Consider the following 27,965-nt stretch of genomic DNA (forward strand, 5'->3'; position numbering starts at 1 on the left):
CGGGCGCCCTGCCCCGCGGCCCCCGGGCCTGTCCGCGGGCGCGCCCCGGGGCCCGCCCGCCGCGGCGGAGCTGCCCCGGGCCCCCCCCGGCTCCGTGCGTGGCAGGGAGGTCCCCTCCCTCCCAGCGGCGGCTTGGGGGTTCCTCCCGGTTATCCCGGTGCGTGTCCCGCTCCCTCCGCGCTCGTCCTGCCCTCCCTCCCGGCTCCGCTTCGCCCCGGGAGCCCCGTCCCGCTCTTGCGGGGAACGCCGGGAGCGGAGCCCCAAGTCCGCGTATGAAAATACGTAATTATCGTGCGGTCCCGGCGACTTGCGGAGGGTTGAGTTTGCTCGCGGAGGTGGCAGGTCGCTCTTACGTGGAAGTTTGCGTCAGGTGACAGCCCCTGACAGCGCCGGTCTGTGTACTCGGAGCGCTTGACCCACTTTGTGCTTAATCTGCTTCGCTGTGGTTCCCCCTCGCTGATGGCTTTGCGTGTCAGATGCTGCAGGGGTGTTTAGTAGGATGTATCAACTAAACAGCCAGAGAGAAGTGAAACTGCTTTTAGTTGGGTTGCTCGAACCAGCTCCGTTTCAGGTTGTGTCCCTGGGCTTGGATGCACTCAAACCCTGAACAGGGATGTGAACACCGCGTGTGAACAGGGAAGTCATTGATCTGTCACCTATCCCTAAAGAATCCTTTCAGAGTAAACCCCCGTGAACAAAAAGAACTCACATCAAACGTGTTTTCACTGTACTATGTGCCTGTGTGTGAGATATTTGCTAAAAACAACCAGAACAGGCAGAGCTGCGCTGGTTTGCTCTTCCTGACGGCTTTTTGTGCTTCTGCATTTTATGTTAAATGTAAGAACACCCCTCTTTATGTTTTCCAAGATAAAAAAAAGAACCTGCTGGGCTTTGCCCATCCACCGTTCAAGTGGAGTTTAGAAGCTTTGTTTTTTCTGTTTTAATAGAATTTAAGGTTATATGCAGAAGTGTGTTGTCGTGGCCGATGTTGGTGTGGTGTGACGGGTGCTCCAAGTTCACACCTCAGTGGTTTGTGTTAGCAGCTTCCAGCTTGGAGTTGTGTGTGTATGGAATCACTCCTGTCCATGGGGAAGAGACTGAGGGAGTACTCTACAGTGCTGGATAGTAAGGGATGAGGAGAAATGGTCCTTGATGCTTTTCTTTTATCTGATGGCAGACTCGTGTTTCTTTAGTGCTCTCATCCAGGAGAGTACTGCTGAGAGGATATGGCTCCTGCGTGTCTTTCCCAAAGAAGTGATGGGATATCTGTGAAATTTGCTTTGAAACTTAACAAATATTTACCATTTTCTGTTTGCCAGCACAAGAACTGAAAGCTTTCATGTGATGGCTCTTTGCTCAGGAGTGATGAGGAATCAGTGCAAGCACTTTCTGTGTCGGTGGCTCTTTAAACAGCAGAGGGTTGATTTATCATTTTTATTCTAGTTCTTGCAAATGAATGGCTTTGCATGACTGTAGAGTGAGGTGTGGGGTGGTGTGTGTGTGTGTCCCAGACTCACAGGTGTGGTTTCATTGCTACAGTTGACATTGAAGTGAGCTGAAAATGCCAAAGAACAGTTTGTGGGAAGGACCCGAACTTCACGTCATTTTTTGGGATGTCACTAGTTTTTATTTTGCACTTTCTTCACCTTGATTGAGGTCTCACAATACACCTGCCTGCCATCCTGACATGCTTGTCACAGCAGGTCGGGTGTTTAGGAAATCAGTTCCCTCAGTCAGTTTGGCTTTCTCTGTGGTTTGATGTGCAGGTTATTTAGAACTGGTTGCTCTCAGTTCAGTTTCAAAGGGTATTCTCTGAGGTGGAGCTTCTTGTGCCTTTCCCAGAAAATCTTGAGAAACATCCGAATGTGTTTTGCCCGGACTGATGTTATCTGTGAGCCTGGTTTTGGGCAAAGCATTTTGTTCATTTTGGTGAACTTAGGAAGAATTGCTGCAGATCCCAAAGCTGCTCCCAGACTGGTTTAGCTGCATTTTACTGCTGTTCCTCTCTACCAGCCTTTCCATAGGAAAATAAGCTCTTTGGCAGCTCACCACCTGTGGAGAAGGTGCTGTACTCAGTTAGACACTAAAAAGGGTTGGGTGCAGGAGAGCTTCCTTTGCTGAGGGAGCTTCTGCTGATGGGATGGTTTTGGAGGAGAAACTGGGAGGACTCTTTCCTCTGAGGAGGAAAGAGTCACAAGTGATTTTAGAAATTGCTCTTTCATCTTTGGCAGCAAGATTTAAACTGGGATTAACTGCTCTTTAAGAGGTGTTCAAAGACACGTTGGACAGGGCTTGGAGCAACCTGGTCTAGTGGAAGGTGTCCCTGTCCATGACATGGGGTGGGAATGGGTGGTCTTTAAGGTCCCTTTCAAACCAAATCATCCTGTGATTCTATGATTTTAATGAATGTTATTCATTATACAAAGAACTCTCTAGGCAAGTGCTACTTTCTCCCCCTTGGCTGTTTTTTTTTCCTTCTTATGTGAACTGAACTTCTGCTGGTTTGTTTTTGCCTTTCAGCACAATCAGTTAATCAGGGAGCCTTTTCTTCCAGCTCTAAATATCTGTTGCAAGTGAGTAAAAAAACTTTTTAGCAGCTGACTTAGTATTCTCCCTGTTAAAATGTTAAATCAGGTTTTCATTTTTCTTTGTGTATGCCTACTTGTGTTTGGAAAATTCACAGAATCATGGAATGGTTCGGGTTGGAAGGGACAATAAAGCTCATCCAGTTCCACCCCCTACCATGGGCAGGGACAGCTTCCACTATCCCAGGTTGCTCCAAGTCCTGTCCAACCTGGCCTTGGACACTTCCAGGGATGGGGCAGCCACAGCTTCTCTGGGCAACCTGTGGCAGGGCCTCACCACCCTCACAGGGAAGAATTTCTTCCCAGCATCCCATCTAACCCTGCCCTCAGTGGGAAACCATTCCCCCTTGTTCTGTCCCTCCAGGCCCTTGTCCAAAATCCCTCTCCAGCTGTCTTGGAGCCCCTTCAGGCCCTGGAAAGGGCTCTAAGGTCTCCTGGATCCTTCTCTTCTCTGAGCTGTACACCCTCAGCTCTCCCAGCCTGGCTCCAGAGCAGAGGGGCTCCAACCCTTGGAGCATCTCCATGGTCTCCTCTGGACTCCAACAGATCCACATACCAGGAAAAATTATACCAGGAAAAGGTCTGACCTCTAGAAAACCCCTCAGATGGCTTCCACTAGATTTTCTGTTGCCATCAGGAAGAAGTCTGGCTGTCCTCCATGCAGGCTTTCCCTTCCCCCTGAGAAATGTATGTTTGTCTCATTCCATAGCTGTACTTCAGGGATAAATGGCAACTGATGAACTGCTCTTCCTAATTATTAACGCTTTGAGAGAGGAAGCTGTTCTGGGCGCCTCCAATCAAAACGCTTTCATTTTTCCTTTGGCATTCCAGGTGCCAGCGAGAGTGTGGGGAAGCACATGCTGGAGGCCTGCAACAATAACCTGGAGATGGCTGTCACCATGTTCCTGGATGGTGGAGGGATTGCAGAGGAGCCCAGCACCAGCTCCGCGGGGGTGTCGGCCGCGCGCCCGCACACCGAGTACGTACCTGGGGAACGTCTGTCCTGAAAATGTCACAGTGTCAGGCAGAGCAGACAGGGCAGCTGTCACTCCTAACCTGCCCCCTGCTGCTTTGGTCCCTGTTAAATTGATTGCTCCAATGCTTTTCTGGGTAAATGAAGTTGTTACGTAGCTTGGTTTGTGGACCAGCGGAAATTAGCCTCTTGTATTGCACTTCAGAAGTTTTCTGTAGCTTACACATGCTGTTTTTTGCAAACAAAGCACTAGACATTAAAGTGAGGATCCAGTAATAAGAGATTCTCGCTTTTAAATTGCTCCAGAAATTTTACTTTGCAACGATTTAGTCCCATTTCATGGAATTCTGGAGTTGTTGAGGTTGGAAAAGACCTTTAAAATCATCAAGTCCAACTGTCAACCCAGCAACTCCACCGTGCTCACCGCTAAACCATGTCCTCAAGAGCCACAATTACACGTTTTTTGAACACTTCCAGCAGTGGTGACTCCACCACTTCCCTGGGCAGCCTGTGCCAGTGCTTGACAACCCTTTCAGTGCAGACATTTTCCCTGATATCCAATCTTAACCTCCCCTGGCACAACTTGAAGCTGTTTTGTCTCACTGTGTCATTTGTTACCTGGGGTTTTTTTGTTTGTTTTTGTTTGCTTTTGTGTTTGGTTTTTGTTTGTTTGGAGGTGTTTTATCCCTGTCTTGCACTGGAAAGGCCAGACCATGTCCACCAGTGTGCAGAGGAATCAGCAGCCACAACATCTGTATCAGTGTCTTGCACATCAGATGCCTGTAAAGGGAAGAGTTTTTCCACTTGACCATGGCAGAAAGGCTTTTGGTGCTGCCTGTTGATGAGTCTGTTTGGGACAAATGGAATGTTTTCTGTGGAAATGAGTTGGTATAAATCACATTCATTAAATATTGTAAATTAAACCTGGCCAGGCTTTTGTCTTTATGAAAATCGTCCACTTTGGGAAAAAGACAGAGGAAAATCCTTCCCCCTCGTACTTCTGAAGCACATGTATAAATTTAAACAATTGTTGTGGCACTGACTTTTATAGCTCATGTCAAGTGCCTTCCTGCTTTAACCTTTGACAGGTAATGGAAGGTAAAACTCTGCATTTATAGGTGTTAGTGTTCTTATTTCTAGACAACTTTTGGCACACTGGTGACTTAAGATTGAAGTTTTTCTTGGAATACTTTCTTTTTTATACTTGACACTCTCCAGGTGCTGGTCAGCTTAGTGTTCCTCCTAGGAAGAGGGAACAGTAAATATGCAAATGGAGAGTAACTAGCTGCACACAGCAGTCAAAGATGTGGAGGTTAACAGCAAGGTTACTGCATCCTGTTGACATTCTGAGTTACTTTTTTGAAACCTGCACAGCCAAGAACCATCAAGTGCACACTTTACACCTTGGAAGAGTCCGAGGAAAGAGGGAGTTCATAGGCAGGATGTAGCAGTGGATGAACCCATGTTGTCCTCCAAGGGCCAGCTAACTACACTGATTAAGTGATGTTTCAGAGCCCTTGTGATTCCCTTTCTTATCCTAATTGCAATTTCAGATTATCTGTAAATCTCTGGAAGCATAACTGAGCTGCTGATATGTGAGGGAGCCCAGTTATGTAAGCCAGGAATTGCTTGAAATGGGCATTTTGACCATCTTGTTTTCCTTCCTCTGGATAAGAGGGAGCTCTGGGTTTTAAGTGAAAGCAAAAGGTCTTCCAACAGAAGGAAGCTGATAATAAGGAAGATAATAGTTTTTGCTCTCTATGTAGATAATCAGAGAAGGAGGATGGCAAATGGGGTAATTAACAGCTTTTGCTAAGTTTTAAGAAACTTTTCCAAGTTCTGACAAAGTTATTAAAGAAGAAAAAGCGTTTAAATAGTAGATTGACAAAGCCTGGAATCAAATCACTCAGGGGTCTGTGTAATCTTCTATCAAAGGTCATCTGTCCCAGAACTTGATGCAGTGGGTACCAAGTCCTGCAGCAGTGCCATGAGGGGGAATAGATGCTCTCTTGAGGTCCCTTTTAACCCCAAATTTCTTCACTCTGTGCAATGGTACAGCAGCATCCTTAGCTGGTTCAAGTTGCAGGAGCTTTTGGAGCACAGTGAAATGTGGTTTATACATTCCTTTGAAATATTACCATCTCTCTGATCTTTTTTTTTTTTTTCTTCTCCTTTGATAGGGATGAAGTACGAGCTCCAATTCCTCAAAAGCAGGAAATTTTAGTAGAGCCTGAGCCCTTGTTTGGAGGTAGGCTTGTGTTGTTATTTTGTTTCTGTTTTCTTTACCCTGAGATGAGCTAAGTGACAAAAGAAAACCAGAACTTGCTAAATCTGAAGAAGTGACACCAGTGGTATCGAAAACCTCACACATGAGAGATGCTGCATTCCCAGAGGTACTAATTTTGCTAACTCCTGTTTCATGACACCTGGTGAGGCAACAGCCAATTAGCTTAATTAAGTACACATCTGCATTCTGGGGGTTCAGAACCGTGGGATGCTGCTGTGGAAGTGTTCAAGGTGCTGGGATGAGACATTGAGCCTTGGCTCAATCTTTGTTAAAATGAAGTGAAAATGAAGAGGACAAGTGCATGCTTCCTGGGGAGATGAGAGATCAAAAGGAAGGGGTGACCTGTATGATTTTTACCCATAGCTTTCTCCATTTCTCATTTAGGAATTTAATTTGCTCTTTAAGCTGCACCATGCAGCTACTTTTCTTGTCTCTGTCCTTCCCATGTTGACCAGGCCATTTCTGGGCTGACTTTTGCCATGTCAAGTGGATTGAGAACCTTGCCCTTTTTATCAAGGAAGGCCGTGCAAATGCTCGTCACTAAAGTGGTCTCACACCCACAGGAAATGCTCTTTTTTCTTTGTTTAGTTCCTGTGTTAGAAAGGAGAAGGAGACCAAGCTTCAGGTTTACCTGGGAACTGGGTTTCTCTTGAACCTTTATTTCAACATCAGAGAGGTCTTTAGCCAGGATGCACAAGCTGGGAGGTGGTTCCAGAGGAAGGTGACCTGCTGAGGCCTCTCTGAAGACAGACAAGCTCTGTACTTGTTCCTGTGACCTGACAGAGTTTTCGACAAAGATGTGTAGGCTCCTGTGGGTTCAGGAATCTCAGTGGTGCAGGGTTAAGATCTGCTGACCCTAATGGTTGGTCAGGTTCTACCCACCTGTCACACACTGATCTCAGTCGCAGTCACTGACCACCAGCTGAGGGGTCCTGGGTCAGTGATGCCTTCCTGGCCCTTCTGATGCACCAGTGCCACTTATGTTTCAAACATAAAACAACCTGAAGAAGTAGCTGAGCCTGGAGAGATGCTTCATTTGTCTTCTCAGCTCTAACCTCAAAGCAGGGGAGGTGCTGCTTACTGTTTTTAGCTGCATCATGTTGAGAGGTGGTGGTGTGAGCTCAGCTGTTCTTCCAGTTGAAGAGGTGATCCTGTGTATTTGTGCTCTGCCAGATACACGGATCCCATCTTGCAGTGCAAAGGATGACCAGGGAAGCAGCTACCTGGGCTGCTGAAAACCTGTTCACCTGTGCTGCCAGGCTGGGGCTGAGCCTGCAGGGACGTGCTGCTTTTGCTGAAGTGGTCCTTCAGTTGCTGTTCTCAGCTGAGTTGAAGTTGCTCCGAGGTTGGCTTTGGTGGGCTGTGCTTGTCCCTAAGCACTCGGGGTGAAGATGTTACTCACTGGAGTTGAGATGTTGTTCACAAGCATGTTCCTTATTCAGGCTTTTTCCATGATAGTCTGTATCAACATGCTTCCACTGGGTATAGAATGTATTTGTCTTACTTTAATTTGTTTGTTGTTTATTATGTCTTGTAGCAGTTGGGCTTTGAAAGTTCTGTATTAAAATTGTTCTGCTTTCTGTTGATAGTAAAGCACATAAAGAGCTGCAACAAGTCCCAGCGAGCAGTTCTGTTTTCATTCTGAGTGCAATGGTTGTGCTGGACCTTAGGACTTCAGTGGGACTTGGGGGTGTTATTTCTGACATCTGCCTGGGCTGCTGTCTCTGTCCAGCTGCAGATAATCAGTTCTGAAGGTTTTCTTGCAAGCAGTGACACTGGATCTAATGGAAAAATGTGGCTGTTGCCAGTCTAACCAAGAAGCTGGGACAGGGTCAGAATGAGAGTTTAGAAAAGAATAGAACTGCATTGTGGAAAAAAACCAAATGTGTTTCCTTACAAAGAAAATATTCTCTCGTGGGGTTTAATCTTTTAAAGATTTTCGTCCACTTGAAGGCCTTTGGTAAAATCTTGACTGGATTTGTGACATGGTGATGCTGTGACAGTGCTGCCACTACGTGCTGATGGGCCTTGGTGAGCCCATCAGAAGGGGACGACTTTAAACATCTGTGTATTGTTGATACATGTGTTGTTTCTGAGGTGGGGTTTGCTGGAGGCAGGACGCGTTGGAAAACGGGATTTACAAACCACCTGTTCCCCTCCTCCTCTGCCCCTTCCGCTTCTTCCACATCATCCCTGCTGTGGATTCCTATTCTGTTTTCTCACACATGTGATGGAAAGTACTAGCATGTGTTTGTTTTGATAAGACACTTCTGACATAACTCTTGAATTTTGTTTATTTCTTTTTAAGCCCCTAAAAGACGCAGACCCGCGCGCTCCATATTCGATGGCTTTCGGGATTTTCAGACAGAAACCAGTAAGTGTCTATAGATCAGTAAGCCTGATGTTCTGTTTTATTACTTTTAATTCAAATAAGATTGAAAAATTGTTTCCCTTGTAGGCTAGGGCAGCTTTCAGTTGTTGAATGGTTTTTAAATTGCCTATGGTATAGGAGTTTTTTTGAATAATATTATTAGATTTAGAGAATCATTATTATTGCGGTATATTCTTTCTGTTTTCACATGGCAAATACTTTCTTGCTAACTCTGAAAAAACCTCTTTTTGTGTTGTAGAGGGAGTAGGAAAGGGGGAAGAATCTCTAACACCCAAGTAGAATATTTCTTGGCTAGGCAGTGGTCATTCTGGCACTTGAATTACATTTGAGTAGCCCTGAGGCTTCTTCCTTGACCACACACGAGGTTCTCATGACTTGAATTGCTGTTTACCCCTCTCTGTTCATACACAGGATTTCCAAATGCCAAAGCACTGACTGTTGTTTAATCCATTAAGTTTCACAGAATATCATAGTGACAGCACGACACCAGATATTTCACAGCTGAGTTATGGCTGTTGTGCAGTTCTTGTTGCTGATGTTGCTGGAGTATTCCAGAGGTGTAACCACACAATCGTTAAGGTTGGAAAAGCCCTCCAAGACCATCGAGTCCAAACATTCTCCCAGCACTGCCAAGGCCACCTACTAACCCATGTCCCCAAGTGCCACATCCACATGGCTTTTAAATCCCTCCAGGGATGGGGACTGCACCCCTGCCCTGGGCAGCTGTGCCAGGGCTGGACAGCCCTTTCTGTGAAGAAAGTTTCCCAAATATCCAGTCTCAGCCTCCCCTGGTGCAGCCTGGGGCTGTTTCCTCTTGTCCTGTCCCTTGTTCCTGGGCTCCCACACAAGTGGGACCATGTTCCCACACAAGTGTGGGCTGCCAAACTGAAAATAACTGTGGATAATTACTTTGTTTTCCCTGATAGGTTTGGTGAGAGATTTGCAGTAATAATGAACTCCATTAACTACAAAAATCACTGGCAGTTGTGTAAATGAAAATGCACCATTTACAGAATCACAATTTTTATTCTCACCATCTTCCAATCTGGTCTAGTGGAAGGTGTCCCCACCCTTGGCAGGGTTTGGAACTGGATGAGCTTTAAGGTCCCTTCCAACCCAAACCATTCTGGGATTCTACTCTAAGACATTAAAGATGCACAATATGTAATTCATTGTGAGGGTTTATGGTGAAACGTTGTCATGCTTTTTGGTAAAACTTTATAGATGAACATCCCTGTCTGTCTGTCTCTGGAAAAGCAACCCTGGCCATGAAAATCCAGTTTATGTCCTGTGTCCTAGGCCTGTTCCACAGGGATGCTTTATTCCCTGTGTGTCTGCTCAGACATGGTTTGTACACTTTGGCCCATTGACATCTCCTTCCACACTGGAAGATTTTTGGTCCTGGGATAGTTATTGCCCATTTCAGATGACTTGGTTTCATAAAATACATTGTGTATCTGCTGTGTACATGTGTATCTTTATTGTACATGATCATGTCTGTGTAGGAAATATGTTCTGAGTTATTTTGGGTGGAACTGATGCAGTTAAAAGACACATTCAAAGTTGGTACTTGGGGATAAACAAGGCTGAAAACCTGTTCACAGTGGTACCTTGAGCTGATTGTGAGAAGATTTGATATTAAATATAAACATCCGAAGAGATTTCCCCATATAAACTAAATCTGTTTGGATTTTCTTTTCTGTGGGACTGCCCCACAGTCAAGTAATGGAAACGCTACAGTAGAAATATTACATTGCTACAATCTGGCTCAATTTCCCCTTTTAAAGCATCACTGGGGACAAGTCATGGCTTCTTTTGACTTATTTGTTTTCAGATACTGGTATATGACCCCACTCTGCTGATACTCAGGTTTATTAAGATGTTTTTTTAAAAGTTAAAGTGAGAGAAAGCCGAGACAAGTGGGATTCTGCCCTTGCATACCAGCTGATCTTGTTTGGTGGGGTCTAACCCTGCGCCTAGTGCTGAAGTTTTGTGTTTGAGGGTTCAGCCAACCATAAATCCACCCTGTGAGTATCTTTTGTCTAACTCAGCCTCCTTTCCTCTTGGGGCGGTGCAGTTCGGCAGGAGCAGGAGCTCCGGAACGGAGGGGCCGTGGACAAGAAGCTCACGACGCTGGCAGATCTCTTCAGGCCTCCCATTGACCTGATGCACAAGGGCAGCTTTGAAACGGTGAGGGCTGAAAGGGGGGGGGTGCAGCTCCTCTGTGGTGGCTGTGTCAGGCTGCTGGCACGGGGAGATCCGTGGCTGGAGGGTCAGGAGGTTGCAAAAGACTGTGCAGTGATAAATATTTGGTGAACTGCTTATGGGAACGTTGGTGACACTGAAGAACTTCACCAATGGTGGTATCACCTTGGAAGGGTCATCAAGTCCAGCAGGAGTTGATGATGACCATGTAGAGCCCACTGTTTATGTTTCGATATCAGTGTGGCAAATCACACTTGGTGAAGGACTTTGGTGAGCAAGGGATCAGAATTTCCATCAGAATGGAAAAATTGAATCCCTTGGAGTATCTCTGTAGGGCACAATACAGAAAAAGCTGGAGGAGGACTGCTTTGGATAGGTGAGGAAGGACTTCACAAGGGGCAGGGTAGTTTGCAGCACAGCCCTGCTGAGAAGCTCAGGTAAAGTTAACACAGCTGAGTGGTTTTTGATACCTGAGCTTCTAAAAGTATTTAAGTGTGGCTTTGCCATGAAACCACAACTTTATCTTCAGTAGAGGCCCTGCTCATGTATAAAATGTGTGTCTTTTGCATATGGTAGTGATGGGAAAAGTATCCCAGAGATACAGGGGACTCAGCTTTCAATAATTTCAAGTGTCACCTTTCTGTGTAGACATGTGTGGATCTCATCCTAAATTGTTATGATATGGATCAGCAACTTAACTGATGATTAGAGAATATGCAGATTGGTATATATTTTCATTTTTTGAGCCCATAATTTCCAGATATCCTTCAGAAGTTGCAGTTACTACTGAACTTCCTCCTGGTCATCTTTGAATAGCTGAGATTGATGATGGTAATGATTATTATTATAATATTATTTAATGAGAATGCAAAGTAATGATCAAATGGTGCAGTACAGATGTTGGAGAACTCACTGCAGGAGCTGAACAAAAATATTATTTACCTTGTTTTCATATGTGCCTCTGCTGCTGTGCACAAATACTAGAGCACTTCTGGAGAACTTTTGATGAAACACTATGTGCCTTTATTGAGTCTCCAACTCTCATCCTGTTCCCCTGATCTCTTTTGGTGCTTCCCAAATCACCAGGGATCAGTTGCCTTGTCACTAATTCCCCTGTTCTGAGGTGCCTTCCATCTATTTGATCTTATAACAAAATTCCAGGTGTGAAAGGATGCTGGCAGAGAACAGCAGTGTCTGCCTTGGGAAGGAGTTTGGAAGCAGAGGAGCAGCCTGAAGCACTTGGTGCTCAGATGTCCCTGTGCTCTGTGGTTCGGGGTTTACTTCAAATGAAGGTGTGTCAGGTCTTCCAGCTGGTGATACCTCCTGGGCCTGGGTTTCAGAGCTGCTGATGAAACCACCAAACACATGGTTAAAGGCAGCAGTAATGAGAATTCACATGGAAACAACCAGTGCTGCTCCAGGACAGTCAGGGAGTGCCCTCTGAGCTCCTTGTGAGCCCTCTGTGGAGTTTGAGATGTGGGCTGGTCCTTCCTCAGGTCTTGCTGAAAACACATCAAGACTTCAGCAATGTTAATTGTGGCATCTATCACAGTCAAAAGTAGTTTCAGAGAGTGAAACAACTGATTGATGGATTTGTTTGTCCTAAAGTCTCTGCATTCTGATTCACTCTTGAAACTTAAAGAAAAAGGAAGGGTGGGCTCGGAGTGGGGAAGGGGGTTGTATATACTCACCTTGTTCTGTTCAGGAGCTTCTCTCTAAAGACATGTACACTTTCTGCTGTGTGTTCTTGTACAGTTCCTTGTCCCATGGGATACCCTTCATTTCACTCTGATGCTCCTCAGCTTCACTGCAATAAAACTCTTCGTCTTCTCAATGTGTCGACCACTTGCATTTTACCTTTTTGGACTGCAGACTGCTCTGCTGCTTCAGCCTGGGGCAGTGTGGGGCCTCAGTGACCAGAGTCTCTCAAAATTCATCTCTAGCAAGCTGCTCTTGGCTTCTCCCTTCTCTGTACGCTGAGAGAAACATATATAAAACAAAGGATAAATCAGAGATGCTCATCACGTTCCAGAGTACCAAAAAACTAAATAGTGTCATTTTGATGCTCTTGTAGTTCAGTTTTAATCTAAGTGGGGTTTCCTTACCGTGGTTGGTGTGTGGTGTGTTCCAGCCTGTGGAGGGCTGTGCAGGAATGCTCAGCCAGGCTTGAGCCATGTGCATTTATCATGGAATCATTTAGGACTTCATTCAAACTTGGCAAGGGTGGTGGCATCTGGTCTTATTAATGCTTTCACATATCTTTGTTGCTCATGGTCTGTTGCTCCTCTTTGGGTTTTTGTTGTCAGTAAGGTCCAAAAAGTTGCCATTTCATTTTCATTTTTTCAGTAATACAAGCTTTAGGAGTAGGTGAGATTAACTTCCACTGAAGGAAAAAATTTCAAGTGTCAAATGACATTGGGGTTTAACTTGCTGTATGTGAAGATGCCTTGTGCTTCACATGCAGAACAACTTATGATCACTGTACTTGTAAAGTGTGTGATTAACTAAACTAAACAGAGTTCTCTCCTTAATGTGGAATCTGCTGGGAATAAATTACCCAAGCACAATAAACAAATTGCACCCCAGAAATGCTTGGTGGAGAACAGTGGTTTAGTTCTCATCTCAGACTACTTTCAAGAATTGCAGGTATTCTCCCTTCGTGCATGTGACATGAGAGATGATTTAATCTGGGGGAGTACACACTGAATTGCCTTAGTTTACCTTTCTTGTTGAGGGAGGAGGTGGCTCTGGTGTGTGCAGTTCTGTGTTTAACACTCATTAGGGATTCACTGAAGTGACTGGATGTCACAGTGCAGAGCTTCGAGTCTGTGTGATTTTTTTTGCCCATTTTACAAGTTTAAGCCTTTTCTAGCTGCTCCCTGCTTTACAGCTGAGACTGATTTTTTTTTTTTTTTTAATTGTTACTACTTAACAAACAGCAATAATTTGGAAGCTGATCTGGGCACTGTGTTCTAGTGGTGCATAAGGTGCTTCTGTCCTGGTTTGGGTCAGCATGGCCTGCAGGTACAGCTGTGGCACAGGAGTGGCTGCTTGGAGAAAGGATCTGTGCCCTGCCCCAGGCAGGAGGTGTAAGTGTGGCACAAACAGGAGATTTCTTGTTGGATGATCTCCTGCTCTGACTCTCTGTCACCTGTTATCTTCCACCCTGAATCACACAGATGTCCAGAGGGTCACAAGATGCTTGGCTCCACTTCCTTCTTCTCCCTGCTGACTTGAAGGAGGATTGCATTTCCACAAAGCTGAGCCACCCCAACATTTTTAAACCATATATGTTCAGAGAGGTCAAATGAGAAGAAAACGTGTTATTTTTACTAGTGCAAGAGCCAGAGGTTGTGCAGTGAGATCCAGCAGTGGGTGTAAACCAAGACTCGTTTCACAGATTGTCTGACCAGTTTGCTGCTCTAAGTTGTAGTGATGAAAAATGTGGCTGGGAAAGGGTAAAGGCAGACTTAGGACAGACTGGAGTGGTTTGGTTTGGTTTTTGCATCTTTGAGGTCCACTGGCTCTGCTCTCAGAGTGGCTGTTCTGTAGTGCCCTGTCTGTGGGCTCTCTGAGTGCCTGGTGCTGGCCTTTGTCCATCAGAGGGGGAGGAGAATGGGGGGCAGTTGGGGATGGAAACAGTGGATCTAAATCTGTCAGGCAGCTTTTGGCATACACAGGGCAGCTCTTGAGCCTTCCCTTGTTCTTTTGTCACTTACCAAATGACCCACCTATATAATCTCCAAACCCTCAGCGTTTCTTCCCCCCACACTCTTCTCCTTCCACCCCCTCTGAAGAGTCCCAGGAGCAGTGTAAGAGCAGAGCTGTGGGTGTGAGATAGCAGCAGTTTAACTGTGTCCTTTTAAATGGTAAATCTGAAGCCTGTTTTTGGAAGAAAGCTCAAAGTAGTTTCAAATGCTCTACCTGCTCTACAGGAGAAAACTCATCTTTGCAAATGTTCTGTGTGGAATTTCCTGCTTCCATCCTTCAAAGGACTTTAGCTGGACAGAGGAGAGGTAGAGCAAGAGGTTTTCATTAATACTGAAAAGTATACAAAGTGCAGAAGAGCGAGATGCACTTTCCAGCTTTCTAATTATATATTTTTGAGTTTGTTCTTTTAATCCAATACAGATTAGATTAGGACACAGGACTAAGGCAATCCAATTGACTCAAGTAACATAAGGATTTTTGTTCCCTGTATATTTGGGCACTACCTCTAGGCCTTGTCTTAAACTGATTTCCTAGATTAAATTCTCAAAACCCACACTTAGCTCAAAGCAAGTCTTAAATAAAGGCATGATGACTGTATTCAAGACCCTTACCAGCTACTTAAATGTCACCTGCCCCATTTTTCTCACCTGGTGACCTGGTGGATTCTGGCAGTGTGATATTAGTGGTAAGTAGTCCGTGGGAGGCCCCTTTTGAGAACAGGGCTGTTCCATGCTTCTACATTCATTTTTTTTCCTTTGAGTGAAACAGAAGCAGTCTCTGCAGGGCACTTGGCCACGCAGATGGATTTTGTTGGCTGAGGTTCTTGCCTTGGTGAAGCTGAGTGTGTGGGGTTCACATGTCTGTCTGTCACGCAGTGGACAGGCTGACTGTTCCAAGCTACACTGGCTAAAATTCATTTCAAAAGTAAAAACTTTGGTTTGGGGAACACAGTAGTGCCCAAAACGGCAAAATCTTGCATAACATCCTGATTCCTCTGAATTTTTTTTTCTTTTGAATTCCTTGACAGCACATTACCAGCAGGATGGTGAACGTAACTTAAAAATATATATTTTTGAAAGCAAAGGGACTTCCTATGCCAGTTCCAGTCTTTCCAGGTGGTAAGAGCATTCCTGCTGTTGATCTAGCCCTCTTTTTTTCAACAGGTATGACAGTTCAGCGATCAGAATTACATTCTTGATCAAACTCCTACCATTAACCAGGCAATCAGACAGTGCCAGCTTTGTGACTCAAACCAGTAAGATTTCTTCCTGCGCCTTCTTGTCTTCCTCCCCACTTGCAGTCTGGATAAGGAGCATCAAAAAAGGATGCCTAATTGGGCAGTTGGACAGTCACAGAGTAACTCAAAACTGGGAGAGGAAAAAGAAAACAGCAAAGTGGTCCTGTTGAATTAATGAAAGTCCTCTGTCAATTATGCAACCTATTTAACTAGATGATCCACGGGTTTATCTTTAGACTGAGCAGGTCTTTGTTGTCAGACCAGTGTGACTGACTACACTTTTTCCTGAATAAATACTTTATTCAGCATCGCCATGTGTGTCCCCCCTCTGAGTTGCTTTTCCCACCCTGTGCTTGGCTTGTTGAAAATCCAGCAGCTCTGTTCATCGATGTGATTCTGTAATTCAGCCAGGCTCATTTAAAGCAGATCCTTCAGCCCTGCCTTCTGTCTTGTGGATGCCTTTTCACTAGCCCTGTCCATCTTCCTCACTGGGAAGGGTTTTGGTGGAAGGTCTGGCAGTTTTAGAAGCCATCTCTGATCGTTGGTGGTGTCTGGCTCTTCAGTCTGACCTCACAAAGCTTTCCTCTCTGCTTCCAGGCCAAGGAGTGTGGTCAGATGCAGAACAAGTGGCTCATGATAAACATTCAGAACGTGCAAGACTTTGCCTGCCAGTGCCTCAACCGCGATGTCTGGAGCAACGAGGCCGTGAAGAACATCATCAGGGACCACTTCATTTTTTGGCAGGTGAGGGATGGAGTGGGGCTGGATGTGTGAGTGACTTGGGGCCTTGGTAGATGGAACAGTAAAAAAAAAAAAATAAATAAAAAGGACTTATTTGAATGCAATGGCATAATGGAACTCTCTTGAACTTGCAGAGAAGATGTGTGTCATGGAGTGTGTGTAGTTTATGGACGTAGATGTCATTCAGGGATATGCATTTGAATGCAAAAACTGCCTTTCACTTGTGCCATCGAGGTGTTGCCACATAGCTTCTAATACATGGAGAGGTGGAGGCACATTTTCAGCTTGTCACGGTTACTGAGAACTGTTTGTACCTTTTGTAGTTTATGCTGTAAAACAAGAGGAAAAACCTGGTGCATTTTCAAGGCACAGTTTGCTTGTGTTCCCTCTCCAGCCACTGACTTGCCCGACGTGGTGTTTTGCAGGTGTACCATGACAGCGAGGAAGGACAGCGGTACATCCAGTTCTATAAATTAGCAGACTTCCCTTATGTCTCTATCCTGGATCCCAGGACAGGTAAGGCACGTGACAGTTGGTTGCCTGGAGTTATTGTCCCATGGGGAGGACAGGCAGTTGTAGGCTGGAATACCTTCCACTGCAGTTGGTGTTACATTCAGCTGAAGAATCTCTGCGAGACCTTGTTGTCGCTGAAGCAGTGACACAGTTCTGGAGGAACTAAGGGAATAAAACACCCCAAACTTGCAGAAATCTCGTGTATTTGAAGCTTAGCACGTACTTTGCTTAGGAGGTGAAAATAGTTCCACCTGCTGGCAAAACTCTGAATTTAATTCTTTCTTTTAACTCTCCTTTTAAAAGCTTCTTGAAATCGTATGATGAATAAACCACAATATTTGTAAGCACTACATGAATCGGCTTCCTGCTCCTTCCACACTATTTTTGTGAGGCTCAGTGGTGACTTTTTAAAATGCATCTTAATTCTGAAATACTGTTTTGGCTTCAGGTTTGTTGTTTGGGGGGTTTTTTGCTTGTTTGTTTGCAGGTTTTTACCTGAACAGTCAAACTTCTGCCTCTCCCTCCAGTTCTTTCAAAAGGGTTACTTTTTCTTTTGTATCCCAGCACCTTCTTTTATCATCATATAATGCAGCTGTCAGGTCATATCGTGCTTGTCTGGTCTCCTAAGGACTGAAGTAATAATGTCTGTGATCAAAGCTGAGATTTCTTCATGTTTGATTTTAAACCAGCCAAAAATACATATATTTTTTTATTGTTGCAACTGTAGTTAGGATACTCTTCTTAGCACTTTACTTCTGGGAACAGATGCTGTTTGCCAAGGGTTGGAATCAATTTAGCAAGAATGTAGAAGCACTTCTTCATAAACCAAGTGGTTTGGTGTTTATTCATTTTGAAGACAGATTCACTATTCTGTGCTCATGTTCCCGTAGATATAAAGAAAAGAAGGAAATAAACTGAGTCTGTATTTATGTCTGTCCCTTTTCAAGGGAGTGGAAGGAGGAAGCTCCATAATTATCAGGTGGTAGCCTGTGGGAAGCTGCAGTTCCACAAATACGGACTCTTGCAGCAGTGAGTTGGTGTGTTTGACCACTGAACTGCAATTTTTTGCTGAAATGATGTTTCATGATGCCTTTTGTTCCCTAGGCCAGAAGCTCGTGGAGTGGCACCAGCTGGATGTGACTTCTTTCCTGGACCAAGTGACTGGGTTCCTGAGTGAGCATGGCCAGCTGGACGGGCATTCCACCAGCCCTCCCCAGAAATGCTCTCGCTCAGTGAGTATGAGGCCCTTTGGCAGGACTGGAGGCACCTGAAAGAGCACTCTGGCCTGTCTTTATCCAGCTCCACTGATTTCCCAGGCAGACTCACAGAGTCAGTGCAAGGGCATGCAAAAATACAGGGAATGCCTTCTCCCAGGATCGCCGTTTTGTTGTGCAGTGTGTGCTTTCAGCATTTGGTTTGGATTTAACAGCATGTGTGAGAGGAAAACGAATTACTCCATGCAGAACTCCAAGGAGAAGCCATTAACTAATAATAGCATGACTAGCTTTCCCTGCTGTTTGTTCCTGACAGGTTTAGTAGCTTCCCTTTGGAAGACTGATGCCCTTTTGATTTTCGGTGCATATTTAAAAGCGGTCCTGATGTATTTGTGTCGTGCCTGCATTCCACAGGAGAGTCTCATCGATGCCAGTGAGGACAGCCAGCTGGAAGCTGCCATCAGAGCCTCCCTGCAGGAGACACATTTTGATTCCTCGCAGGCCAAGCAGGAGAGTCGGTCGGATGAGGAGTCGGAGTCAGAGCTTTTTTCTGGAAGCGAGGAGTTTATTTCAGTTTGCGGCTCTGAGGAGGAGGAGGAATCGGAGATTCCTGCCAAGCTGAGGAAGTCTCCACACAAGGACTTGGGGTATAAAAAAGAGGAGACCCGGAGGCCTCAGCCTGAGGCCCCTGCAAGGACTGAGCCTGGGACGACATCCAACCACAGAGTTGTGCCCTGCATCGATGCGGGGACGCCGGAGGAGTCACCGGACAAGCCTGAGAGTACGTTTCGGGGCCTAGATGTGAATGGTAAGTTAAAGCTTTTTATCATGACCTGGCTTTTGCTGTGGTTTTTTTTCTCTGAAACTGTTTATACTCTGCCAGGCATGGTTTCATCCCTGGTTTTAAAAAGCTGAATCTCTTCTTATGTACTGACTTCTTGACACCAGACAGTGATCCCCCGTGGCAGCAGCACCACTTTGGCTCAACCTGCAGAGTCCTGTTAGTCATAGTGTCACAGAACCTCCTGAACTGGGAGGGACCCATAAGGATCATCAAGTCCAACTCCAGGCCCTGCACAGGACACCCCAACAATCCCTGTCCCTGAGAGTGTTGTCCAAACACTCCTTGGGCTCTGGCAGGCTTGGTGCTGTGACCAAGTCCCTGAGCTCAGGTTTCTTAGTTTGAGACCTTGCCCAGGAGTAAAACACACACTGGTGTAGTGCAGGTGCAGTGTGCTCTGGGCACACTGACTGGTTCCAGTCACCACTGTTTTGGAAGAGTCCTGAGTTTGATGTGTATATTTTAAGTACCTGTGGCAGAAATACATCTTTATAGACTGGAACCCTGTGTTTGTCTGCAGTCCCTAACCCTGCTGTGCTGTCATGCCTAAAATCTACGCAAGAACTCAACTCAAGTCCTGTTGTTAATTTGCAGTAACTTCCTTTGTGTAGGACCAAAGGCACAGCTGATGCTGAGGTATCCAGATGGAAAGAGGGAACAAGTTTCACTGCCCGAACAAGCTAAACTTCTGGTGAGTGGAGTTCATGGGAATCCTTGTTTGAGTACAGGAGGGCTGAACCTGCAGAATTACTGTACCTCTGGCACTGCTGAAATCAGATCTAGTGGAAGAGGTCTATCCAGGGAGTGCTTGCACTGTCCTTCTGTTGTGTTCCATGTCACTCCTCTCTGATCAGCAGACTCTGCTCACTCCGTGTGTTGCCATTGCTGCTTGGGTTCCCAGTACACTCCAGTGTCTTCCTTAATCCCCAAACTGCTCATTTCCATTCTGTGGTGGCTCTAAGTGGCTTCTGCATTAATGATTAATTACCATAAAACGCCCTCAGCTCACTCATTTGTGGGACTTTGTTTCTAAATGGAAAATTTTTGTCCATAAAAGCAAAAGCAAAACTCTTCATTCTCCATCACTCCCATCATACTTCCACCCTCCCTTCTGGGCATGGATGACACGGCAGACTTTGGAGGAAGTTCTCCCCAAACAAATTCAGTACAATATTCATTTCAGTTTCACAGTGAATTCACAGTTTCAGCTGTGCTTTGGCCTCGCTTCCCGTGGAGAAGTTGATGTGGGTGACATTTCCATCCAGATTTTGTGGGTGCTCTCAGCAGTGTGCAGAGAGGTCACTGTGTTCCTGTTAGCCATGAGCTCTCAGGGCATGGTGGCCAGTTAAAGCTCATTTTTGTGTAATCACCCTAATAGTCTTAGGGAAGGCAAAAGGACACCTCCTCAGAAGGATTTTGTGCAGATTTGGGAGAGAAGTGTCCTATCTCATACAGAAAATGAGGCTGTCACCTAGTCTGCAGCACTTTAGGAATGTACATTGTCCTAAGCTCATGCTCTTAACTCTCCTGCTTGAAAAGAAATGGGAAAAAAAAAGCTTAACTGCTTTTTGAAAGCAGCCTGCTAAGTAAATTTGTGTGTGTCATTAAACATGTAGCACTTTTGAACACTTAAGGGGTTTATTTAGGCAGTACATAGGTGTGATACTGAGATATCCCCTGATAATCCTGCCTTCTGGTTTGACTCCTTTTATGGACTGTGGAAGTTAAAGGAAATTTATCTCAGCATGTGATTTCCTTTCTGCCCTACAGTCAGCAGAGGAATTGAGCTGAGTCAAGGTTTGTGGGTAAAGATATCTTTTGATTGCAGAGCTGAGCAGGCAGCTTGTGTGCTCACCTCATATGATCTTCTAAAGCTGTTTCAGTCAGATCAAGATTTGAGTCTCAGGTGTTTCTTTGTGAGCATCATTTCCATGATGATTTTTTCCATTTTAAAACTGGCCAGAACTAGAAAAAGAAATTGTTTAAGGAGACAGTTGCACTTGAGGAGTTTTAACTGATGATACCCACCAGTACTGGCTGGTTTTAAAAGTGTTTTATTTTTAATCAGTGTGTTGTTATCAATCAAGTGTGGCTCCTTTACATGCTCTTGTTTCCAGGAGATGCTTATGCTTCCAGTATTACCATAATCCCATTTACCCCCTTTTTACAGAAGCAGTTGTTCATTATGTGCAAATTAAGTTGACTTTACTCTGTTCAGCAGCTCAGCTCCCCTGAGTACCTTTTGTGTGCCAGGTGTGCAGGAAAGACTGGCTTGTAAAGGGGGCAAGGAGGGATATGGGCAGGAAACTTGACTGAATATTTAAATCCAGTGGTTTGTAAAGGAATTTTGATCATCCTCATTGCCTGAGAAGGAAGTCAGCCCACTTCCCTGCATTCCCCATCAGACACAGGCATTGTAATCTGCAAAGTCAGTTGGAGACCAGTCCTGGTAAAGGAGGAGGTTGGAGAACAGTCTCCTTCTGCCAAAGGCTTGTGTGTGGATTTTGAGGAATTTGGAGGAAACCTCCATGCAGGTCCTTCCCTGTCTGTTCTGCACTCATCAAACCTTGGAAAAGTCCAGGTTGAACAGAATCCCTGGAGATCACCTGCTCTAACCCCCTGTTGAAAGCAGGGCTGTAGATGAGCTTGTCCAGGGCCCTCTCAAGCTGAGTCCAGAATAATTCCAGCAAGGGACATGGCACTATTTCCCTGGGAAGTTTACTCCAAAGTTTAATTTCTCTCATGATAAAGAATTCCTTTTTAATATCCAGATGAAATTGCCCCTGGGGCAGCTTGTGTGTGTCGTCTCTCCTCACCGTGCATCTTTGGGAAAGAAATGCCTCTGTCATTGTTATATTGGAACACTGTGATGATAATCCCACCAAAATCATACCAGTGACATCCTGGATCTCTAGGCAAGAGTGGGTTAGGTCAGAGATTGGGTCCTTCAGGAGCCCCTATCACAGAATGGTTTGGGTTGGAAGGGACCTTAAAGCTCATCCATGGGCAGGAACACCTTCCACTAGACCAGATTGTTCCAAGCCTTGTCCAGCCTGGCCTTGGACACTTCCAGAGATCAAGAGTCCAAAACCTCTCTGGATAACCTGTTCCAGAAGAGTGCTGCAGGTTGCTGGAATTTACTGGCATAAGTTATCCACCAAAACTATGTAACAGTAGTGTTGAAACTCCCCCTATTTTTTCACACTTTCTATTTTATTGCATACAAGACATTTGTCTTTTTCCCCCCCCCCTCTTAAAAAAGCTTCAGCTTTTCATTCTGCCTGTGTCTTGCTCTGTTACAGTATCCTCTTTTCTTCTGCCTGTCTCCACTTCTCTATTCCTAATTTATGCTCTTGGGAAATTTCCCTCATCACAGCAAGGACATGAGCTCTTCCTGATGCCTCTGCTTGTTGGATTGTGAGGCTGATGCCCCTTCATCCCAATGCCCTCTGTATCCTGTCCTAATTGCCACTCTAGCCAGAGAAGTCAGTGAGTTGAAAAGAGCTTTAAAAACACAAATCAAACAACCCCAAACCCTCCTGCTTCTTGAAGACAAGAAAAAGAAAATGAGTAAAAGTACTGCATTTATTTTGGCCAGTGCTACCTCACAAAAAATGCCTCTTTGGTAGCATTTAGGTTTAGGATAAGGATTAATATCTGATAAACAAGTGAGGGGGCTTTTATTTGGGTGCATTTAAGGCTTTTTTTTTTTCAGATTTTATTTCAATTTTTTCCCAAATTTTTTCCGCTTTTCCAACTTTTTATTTTATTTGCAAATTTTAATTTTTTATTTCTTGCATTAATGTCCTGTTACGTATAGTCTATCTTAGGTGTATTAGGTTCCTCTTTTGAATTCTGTGACACTCCTTTGCCTTTCTCTCTCTCCAGGCCCTTGTGAAACACGTCCAGTCCAAAGGATACCCCAACGAACGCTTTGAACTGCTCACCAACTTCCCCCGGAGGAAACTCTCCCACCTGGACTATGAGATCACGTTACAGGAGGCAGGCCTGTGTCCTCAAGAGACTGTCTTTGTTCAGGAAAGGAATTAGCACTGTGGCCTGAGTTCTCCCAGCCTTCCTCCCCTCTTCCCTTTGCCTGGAACACCGACTTGTTAAATATGCAGTTAAGGGTCATAGGATTGCAGTGCTGGAATCAGACAGGCAGCTGACTGGCCCTTCCCTCTCTTCCTCTCTCTTCCTCCCTTCTCCTCTCTCTTCCTCCCTTCTCCTGCTCTACTGACCAAATGAGAGTGCTCAGAGTTTTATTTTCTTTCTCAGCTGCAGAGAGTGTTGGGAAGAACATCTTCCCTCTGCTTCCCTGGGATAAAGTAAAACGGTGATCGGTGTGTCCGGCGTGCTGAAGCTTGGAGTGGCCATAATACACAAACCCTTCTCGCTGCTATTCTTAAATCTGTTTTGTTTAATTTATTTTTGAAGAGAGCGTGTGATAAGGCACTGAGTCATCTCTCTAAGGAGAGAGCGTAATCTTCAGGACAGTCTTTCCTTTGTTTGGATTCCCTACATGAAAGGTGTCCATTAACCTTCCAGCCTTCTCAAGGGTTCACTTACCCAACACTCTGGTTTTGGGAAGGAGCTGGGTTGAGCTGTGGTAAAGTACTCTGCCCCCATCTAATTTAAAAGCTTCTAGGTTGACTTCATGTTTTCCTCCTGCTTTAAACTGCCAGTGGACTTAGTAAAAAAACCAACCAACCCCCCCAAAAAAGCCAACTGTGCTCTATTTGGGATTGACTGCTTGGCCCAGAGGGAAAACTGTGTGTCCACTGCTGGAGCAGAACTGACTCCTTTGTGGGAATGGGTGGGTTTTCCAGGTTCTCTTCCCAACATCCTCAAAGTGTCTTCTTACTTGCTCTCAGGATTTTGCAAATGGTTACGGAAGGTGATACTGTGGAGATCTTGGACTCTGAAAACACCTGCCACAGACTTGGCAGTTAGTTGTCTTTTTTTTTTCCTTGGCACAGTATCTTGGTTGGTTTTCCCAGGAGTGACTGGCACAAATTAATGCTTCAGAAAAAGCTTCCCAGCCTGCTGGCTTGAACTCTCTGTGATGATTTTTATTCTATTGCCATGTTCATCTACTCTTCACTTACCTCTAAGGCTGAGGGGCTGCATGGGAAAGCTGCTCCTTTGTTTAGGCTTTCCTTTCAGCTCTGGAGGTTGGCACCAGAAGTCAGTGCCCTGTTTTTCCTCCAGTGTCTTCTGTAGACGTGGAGCTGTTGATCAGTTGGTGTTTCAGCAGGTGTTACAGTGGGACAGGAGTTAACCAGCACAGCCATCAGGGTGGCTGGTGAATTTGCTTATTTACAGCTGAAAACTGGGTTTGACATGCCCTTCCTCAGTGAGGAGAAGGGCAGCTGGGACCTGCCATAACTGCTGACTTCTGCCACTCTCAGATGATTGTACGTGTTAAAGACTTCAGTAGTCAGAAAATTACCATGTTCAAATTTTTCAAGATATTTTGTCTTTAGTTTCATACTAGCCTGGATACTTAGGAGCCTTTAAATGTGAGGAATCACAGAAAATGTCTTGCGTTCCCCAGGAGAATTTGAGCTCACAGCTGTCTTCTGCTCATAATTGGGTTTGACATGTAATCATGCAGTTGTATAAATTGATTTCCCTTCTACACGAACACTGGCTGCATTCTACTGCAGGATGTAGTGTCAGGAAAGCAAAATCTGACCACAGTTTCCTGATCAGTATCACCAGATGACATTTTGGTTTGTAAGGACACCCTGTCATGGAAGCAGCTCCCAGCGTGGGACAGTGAGGTGCCAGGGCAGCAGAGGAGAGGGGGGTTGTGTTTGGCTTGTGAAGCAGCAGTGGCACCTCTGGACTGAAGGATCCTTTAGTTTCTGGGATATCCAGATCCGTAACTTGTGTTTCCATGTAGATCTAGTGCTTCCTGAAGCAGCCGTGTAGTTGGAATAATTCGCTGTTTGCTGCTCCTCCATGGTCAGCCCCAGGCAGGTGAAGGCAGGCTGCCAACAGGAGCAGAACCCAACAAGTGTAGAGTGACAGCCCCTCGTGTCCCTTGGGCACAGGGACCTTCCCTGCTTTCCTGCCCATGCACCCTTGGTGGTTCCAGGGTCCTGTCTGCATTGTGGCTGCTTGGCCGTGTTGGCTGGTGGAGGCCTAGCTCAGTTTGGACAGGCCTGGCTTTGTATCCCCTCTGGGAATGTTGCCCCACAGCAGCTTTCCTGCAGTTATATGTGCAGAATTGACTCTGACCTCTCACTCCCAGGTCTGGTTTATGGGCAGCTTCTCTCCCCCAGCCCTTCCCTGGTGTGTACTCACGTACTCACTGGGCTGTGAGCTCTGTGAGGACACCAGGAGTTGCTCTAGCAGGGAAAGAAGAACATGAAGTTGAAAATTTACATTGAAGGTGGGATTTTTCTCCCATCTTTTGGTTTCTAGTAGTTTGTTCAGTTCCGAGAAATCATGATCCTGGCTTTTTGTTGTTGTTGTTGGTTTCTCTGGCACAATGTGTTTTTTTCTATCAGTTTTCTTTTGCTTTGCTTCGAGAGCAAGAGACAGAGAAAAGAATGTTTAGGGAATGTGTGTCCCTACATGTGGCTCTTTTCTCCCTTCATTCCTCTCCCCTCTCTCCCTTCTTCCCAACCCAAATAACACCCAGTGCTGTGGCACACATGTCAGTCAGCTGTGCTGTGGGGGCTGAAAGCTGTTAAAAAACAGCACCAGCCAGGATACAACTCCTTCAGATCTTCATCCCCGTTGAAGCCCTTGGGAGGATGTGTTTTGCTGTCCTGAGGAACGGGGGTGAAAACATGAACCAAGCTGTGGCTGGGACAGCAGCGAAGGTGAGGGCTGGTTGGACACTATTCAAAGAGCCTTTGCAACAGTCACTTCTGGATGTGAAATCTGCAGCTCAAACTGCCTTTGACAGGTTGGAAAAAATGCGCTAGTTGTGAAAAAATGCGCTAGTTCTGGTTGTGAAAGAAGATGCTGACATACAAAGGACAAAGGAAACAAATCCTTTAATGGCTGTGGTTTGTGGCTTCTGGTGGGTGTTGCTTGGTCAGAATTTGCATGTGGTGTTGCAAGGGCTGGGCTTGGAGGAGCAGCAGTGCATGTAGGCAGTGGAGGCTTTTCTGGGCAGAGAACTCATCAGGGCTATTTCCTCTGCCTGTGCTCTTCATCCCACAGGGCTTCATTTTGGGATTTGATGTCCAGTAGTCCCAGTCACAGCCTGGATTCACAAACAGAAGGTGAAATGAGCACTGGCTTTCCCTGCCAGGTGCTGCTGACACATTTACTTCCCACTTGTGATCCTTCAGAGGCCCACAGAAGGATTTTGGATCTTCCTGATGCCACATGCTCTTAAGTCAAGCTGATTGACCAGCTTCAGGCTCACAGCATGATGTCAAAAGGGCAGGTGAAGGCTGTGCCAAACATTTCTGGTCATACTTGGGTTATTTTCGTTAGGCTTTGAATTAAGGTCTGTGATTTTTACAATTTCTGGCATGGAAATGTGTTACTTTTCCTGATAAATCAGCTCCGTTAACACCACCAATATTAAAGGAATGTCCAGTATGTGCACATAGCCTTGTAAGGTATAGTGGACTATAAAAGGCATTCAAAGGTACTGTTGTTCCTAAGGAGATTTAAATAAGAATTTTTCATCAGCTCCTCCCAGAGCTCCCTGACCTTTTGCCTCTCTGTTACAGGGAGGTGACACCTCTGCTCTGTCCAGCTTGTGTTTCACAAGGTCCACGTCCTTCAGAGCCATGTTTTCTAAAGATTACCAAATTTGTTCACTCACCTGCACCAGCTTCTGCAGCTTCCCCTTCTGCCAGTGCTGTGGTTTGTACCCTTGCAGAAACTGGGTTTAGTTCAGGTTTTAATAACTCCACCTCCCTGCTGAAGGGTCTCAAATTCCTCTTCCTCCCGGAGCACTGAGCTTGTTCACAGGGAATTGAGCAACAAGGGCTAAACTAAAACCAATTTTCTTTTCTTTTGGGGGCAAAGCATCACTTGGGCTGTGTTTTGTCAGGTACCAAACACTGCAGAGATGCAGAAACGTGGTGTTTGTGGTTGTTTGTCTAAACCACATAAAAACAGATTATGAACATAGAGACCTGTGTGGGAATGTCAGTGCCAGTGGAAAGATCTGTGTCATTCAGGAACCTGTCACTTAATTTTTATTCCTTTTTGGTTTGTATTAAATGTCACTGCTTTCTTCTAGTTTAATCCCTTTTTGATCAAGTTGATAAAACAGGTGGTCTTGTATTCCAAGAGGAGAAGGGGTGGCAGAGATGTGCTTCTGGTGGGGGAAGAGCAAAGTCACTGTCCCATAAGAACTGGCTGTGCCTTGTCTGGCTGTTCTGGTAGCTTCAGATCCAGCCTCTGCTCTCCCTCACCCTTTCTATTTATTTATTTTAACAAATTATGTTCTACAAACCGAACAGCTCCTGTTTCAAAGACAAAGCAAACTGACCTTGAGCCCTGTGTTGGCCAATCTGGGTTGTTGGAAGTGCCCAAGGGTGTGTTTGTATTTGGAGCTGGGAAGGTTAATGGATGCCCTTTCTGCAATGACTTTTATTCCTGTCTCCTCTTGTCCATGAGATGCTTGGTGTCTGTCCACTCCCAATAAAGAGCCATATGTACATACACACACGTGTTCTTAGTCGGAGAGCGCGGCACTCAGCATCGGTGCCTCAGCCTGCCTTGGGATTATCCAGGGTTTTCCATGAGTACCTTGTGAGTGATGGCAGAAATCCAGGACTTGGTCACTGGCTTTAGTTGCTGTGAGTGTCTGCAGTGCAGAGAAAAGTCATTGTGTAACTGCTTGTGAAATGGTGCTGAGATTTAAGGCACGGGAGGATCCAGGAACTGTCTGCAGAGCAGGGGACGAGGTGCTATTTTATAGACCAGATTTATATGAAGAACCTCTGGGTAAAACTCAGCTCAGAGACGTGGTGCCTCGTCACAGACACCACACTCTAGGACAGATGATTTTTTTTTTAAAATGAGGCTGTTTCCTCGAACTGGGGGACATCCAGTTTGAAGTTACAACTTTTTACAACGGTCGCTTTCTTCTTCAGTGATGTCGAACTTCACATGGGAGGAGGGAGAGGATTCATTTGGAAGATTTCAGCTCACTGTGCTGGGAGGGACCAAACTCAAGGAAACCTCTGATCTATATACACAACTGCTGCATTTTTTATAAATATATGTAAATGTCCTATTGTAATATTTGATCCTGGAAATAAAACAAACTGTTTTCAGTA

The 27,965-nt window shown here is 45.3% G+C and overlaps 1 protein-coding gene across 1 annotated transcript; it reads left to right on the forward strand.

The window, feature by feature from the left end:
* Nucleotides 1-84: 84 nt before the first annotated feature.
* UBXN7 (UBX domain protein 7) lies at nucleotides 85-27,965 on the forward strand (the record flags this gene model as incomplete). Its single annotated transcript, XM_027661819.1, has 11 exons — nucleotides 85-157; nucleotides 3,417-3,564; nucleotides 5,739-5,806; nucleotides 8,154-8,219; nucleotides 10,315-10,427; nucleotides 15,988-16,134; nucleotides 16,557-16,647; nucleotides 17,749-17,876; nucleotides 18,273-18,666; nucleotides 19,311-19,390; nucleotides 22,588-27,965. Coding segments are annotated over 11 exons (1,470 nt in total), but the record flags the coding sequence as incomplete, so codon positions are not given.

Source organism: Corapipo altera, unplaced genomic scaffold, assembly GCF_003945725.1.
Source record: "Corapipo altera isolate COAL_440 unplaced genomic scaffold, ASM394572v1 175, whole genome shotgun sequence".
NCBI classification, from domain to species: Eukaryota; Metazoa; Chordata; class Aves; order Passeriformes; family Pipridae; genus Corapipo; species Corapipo altera.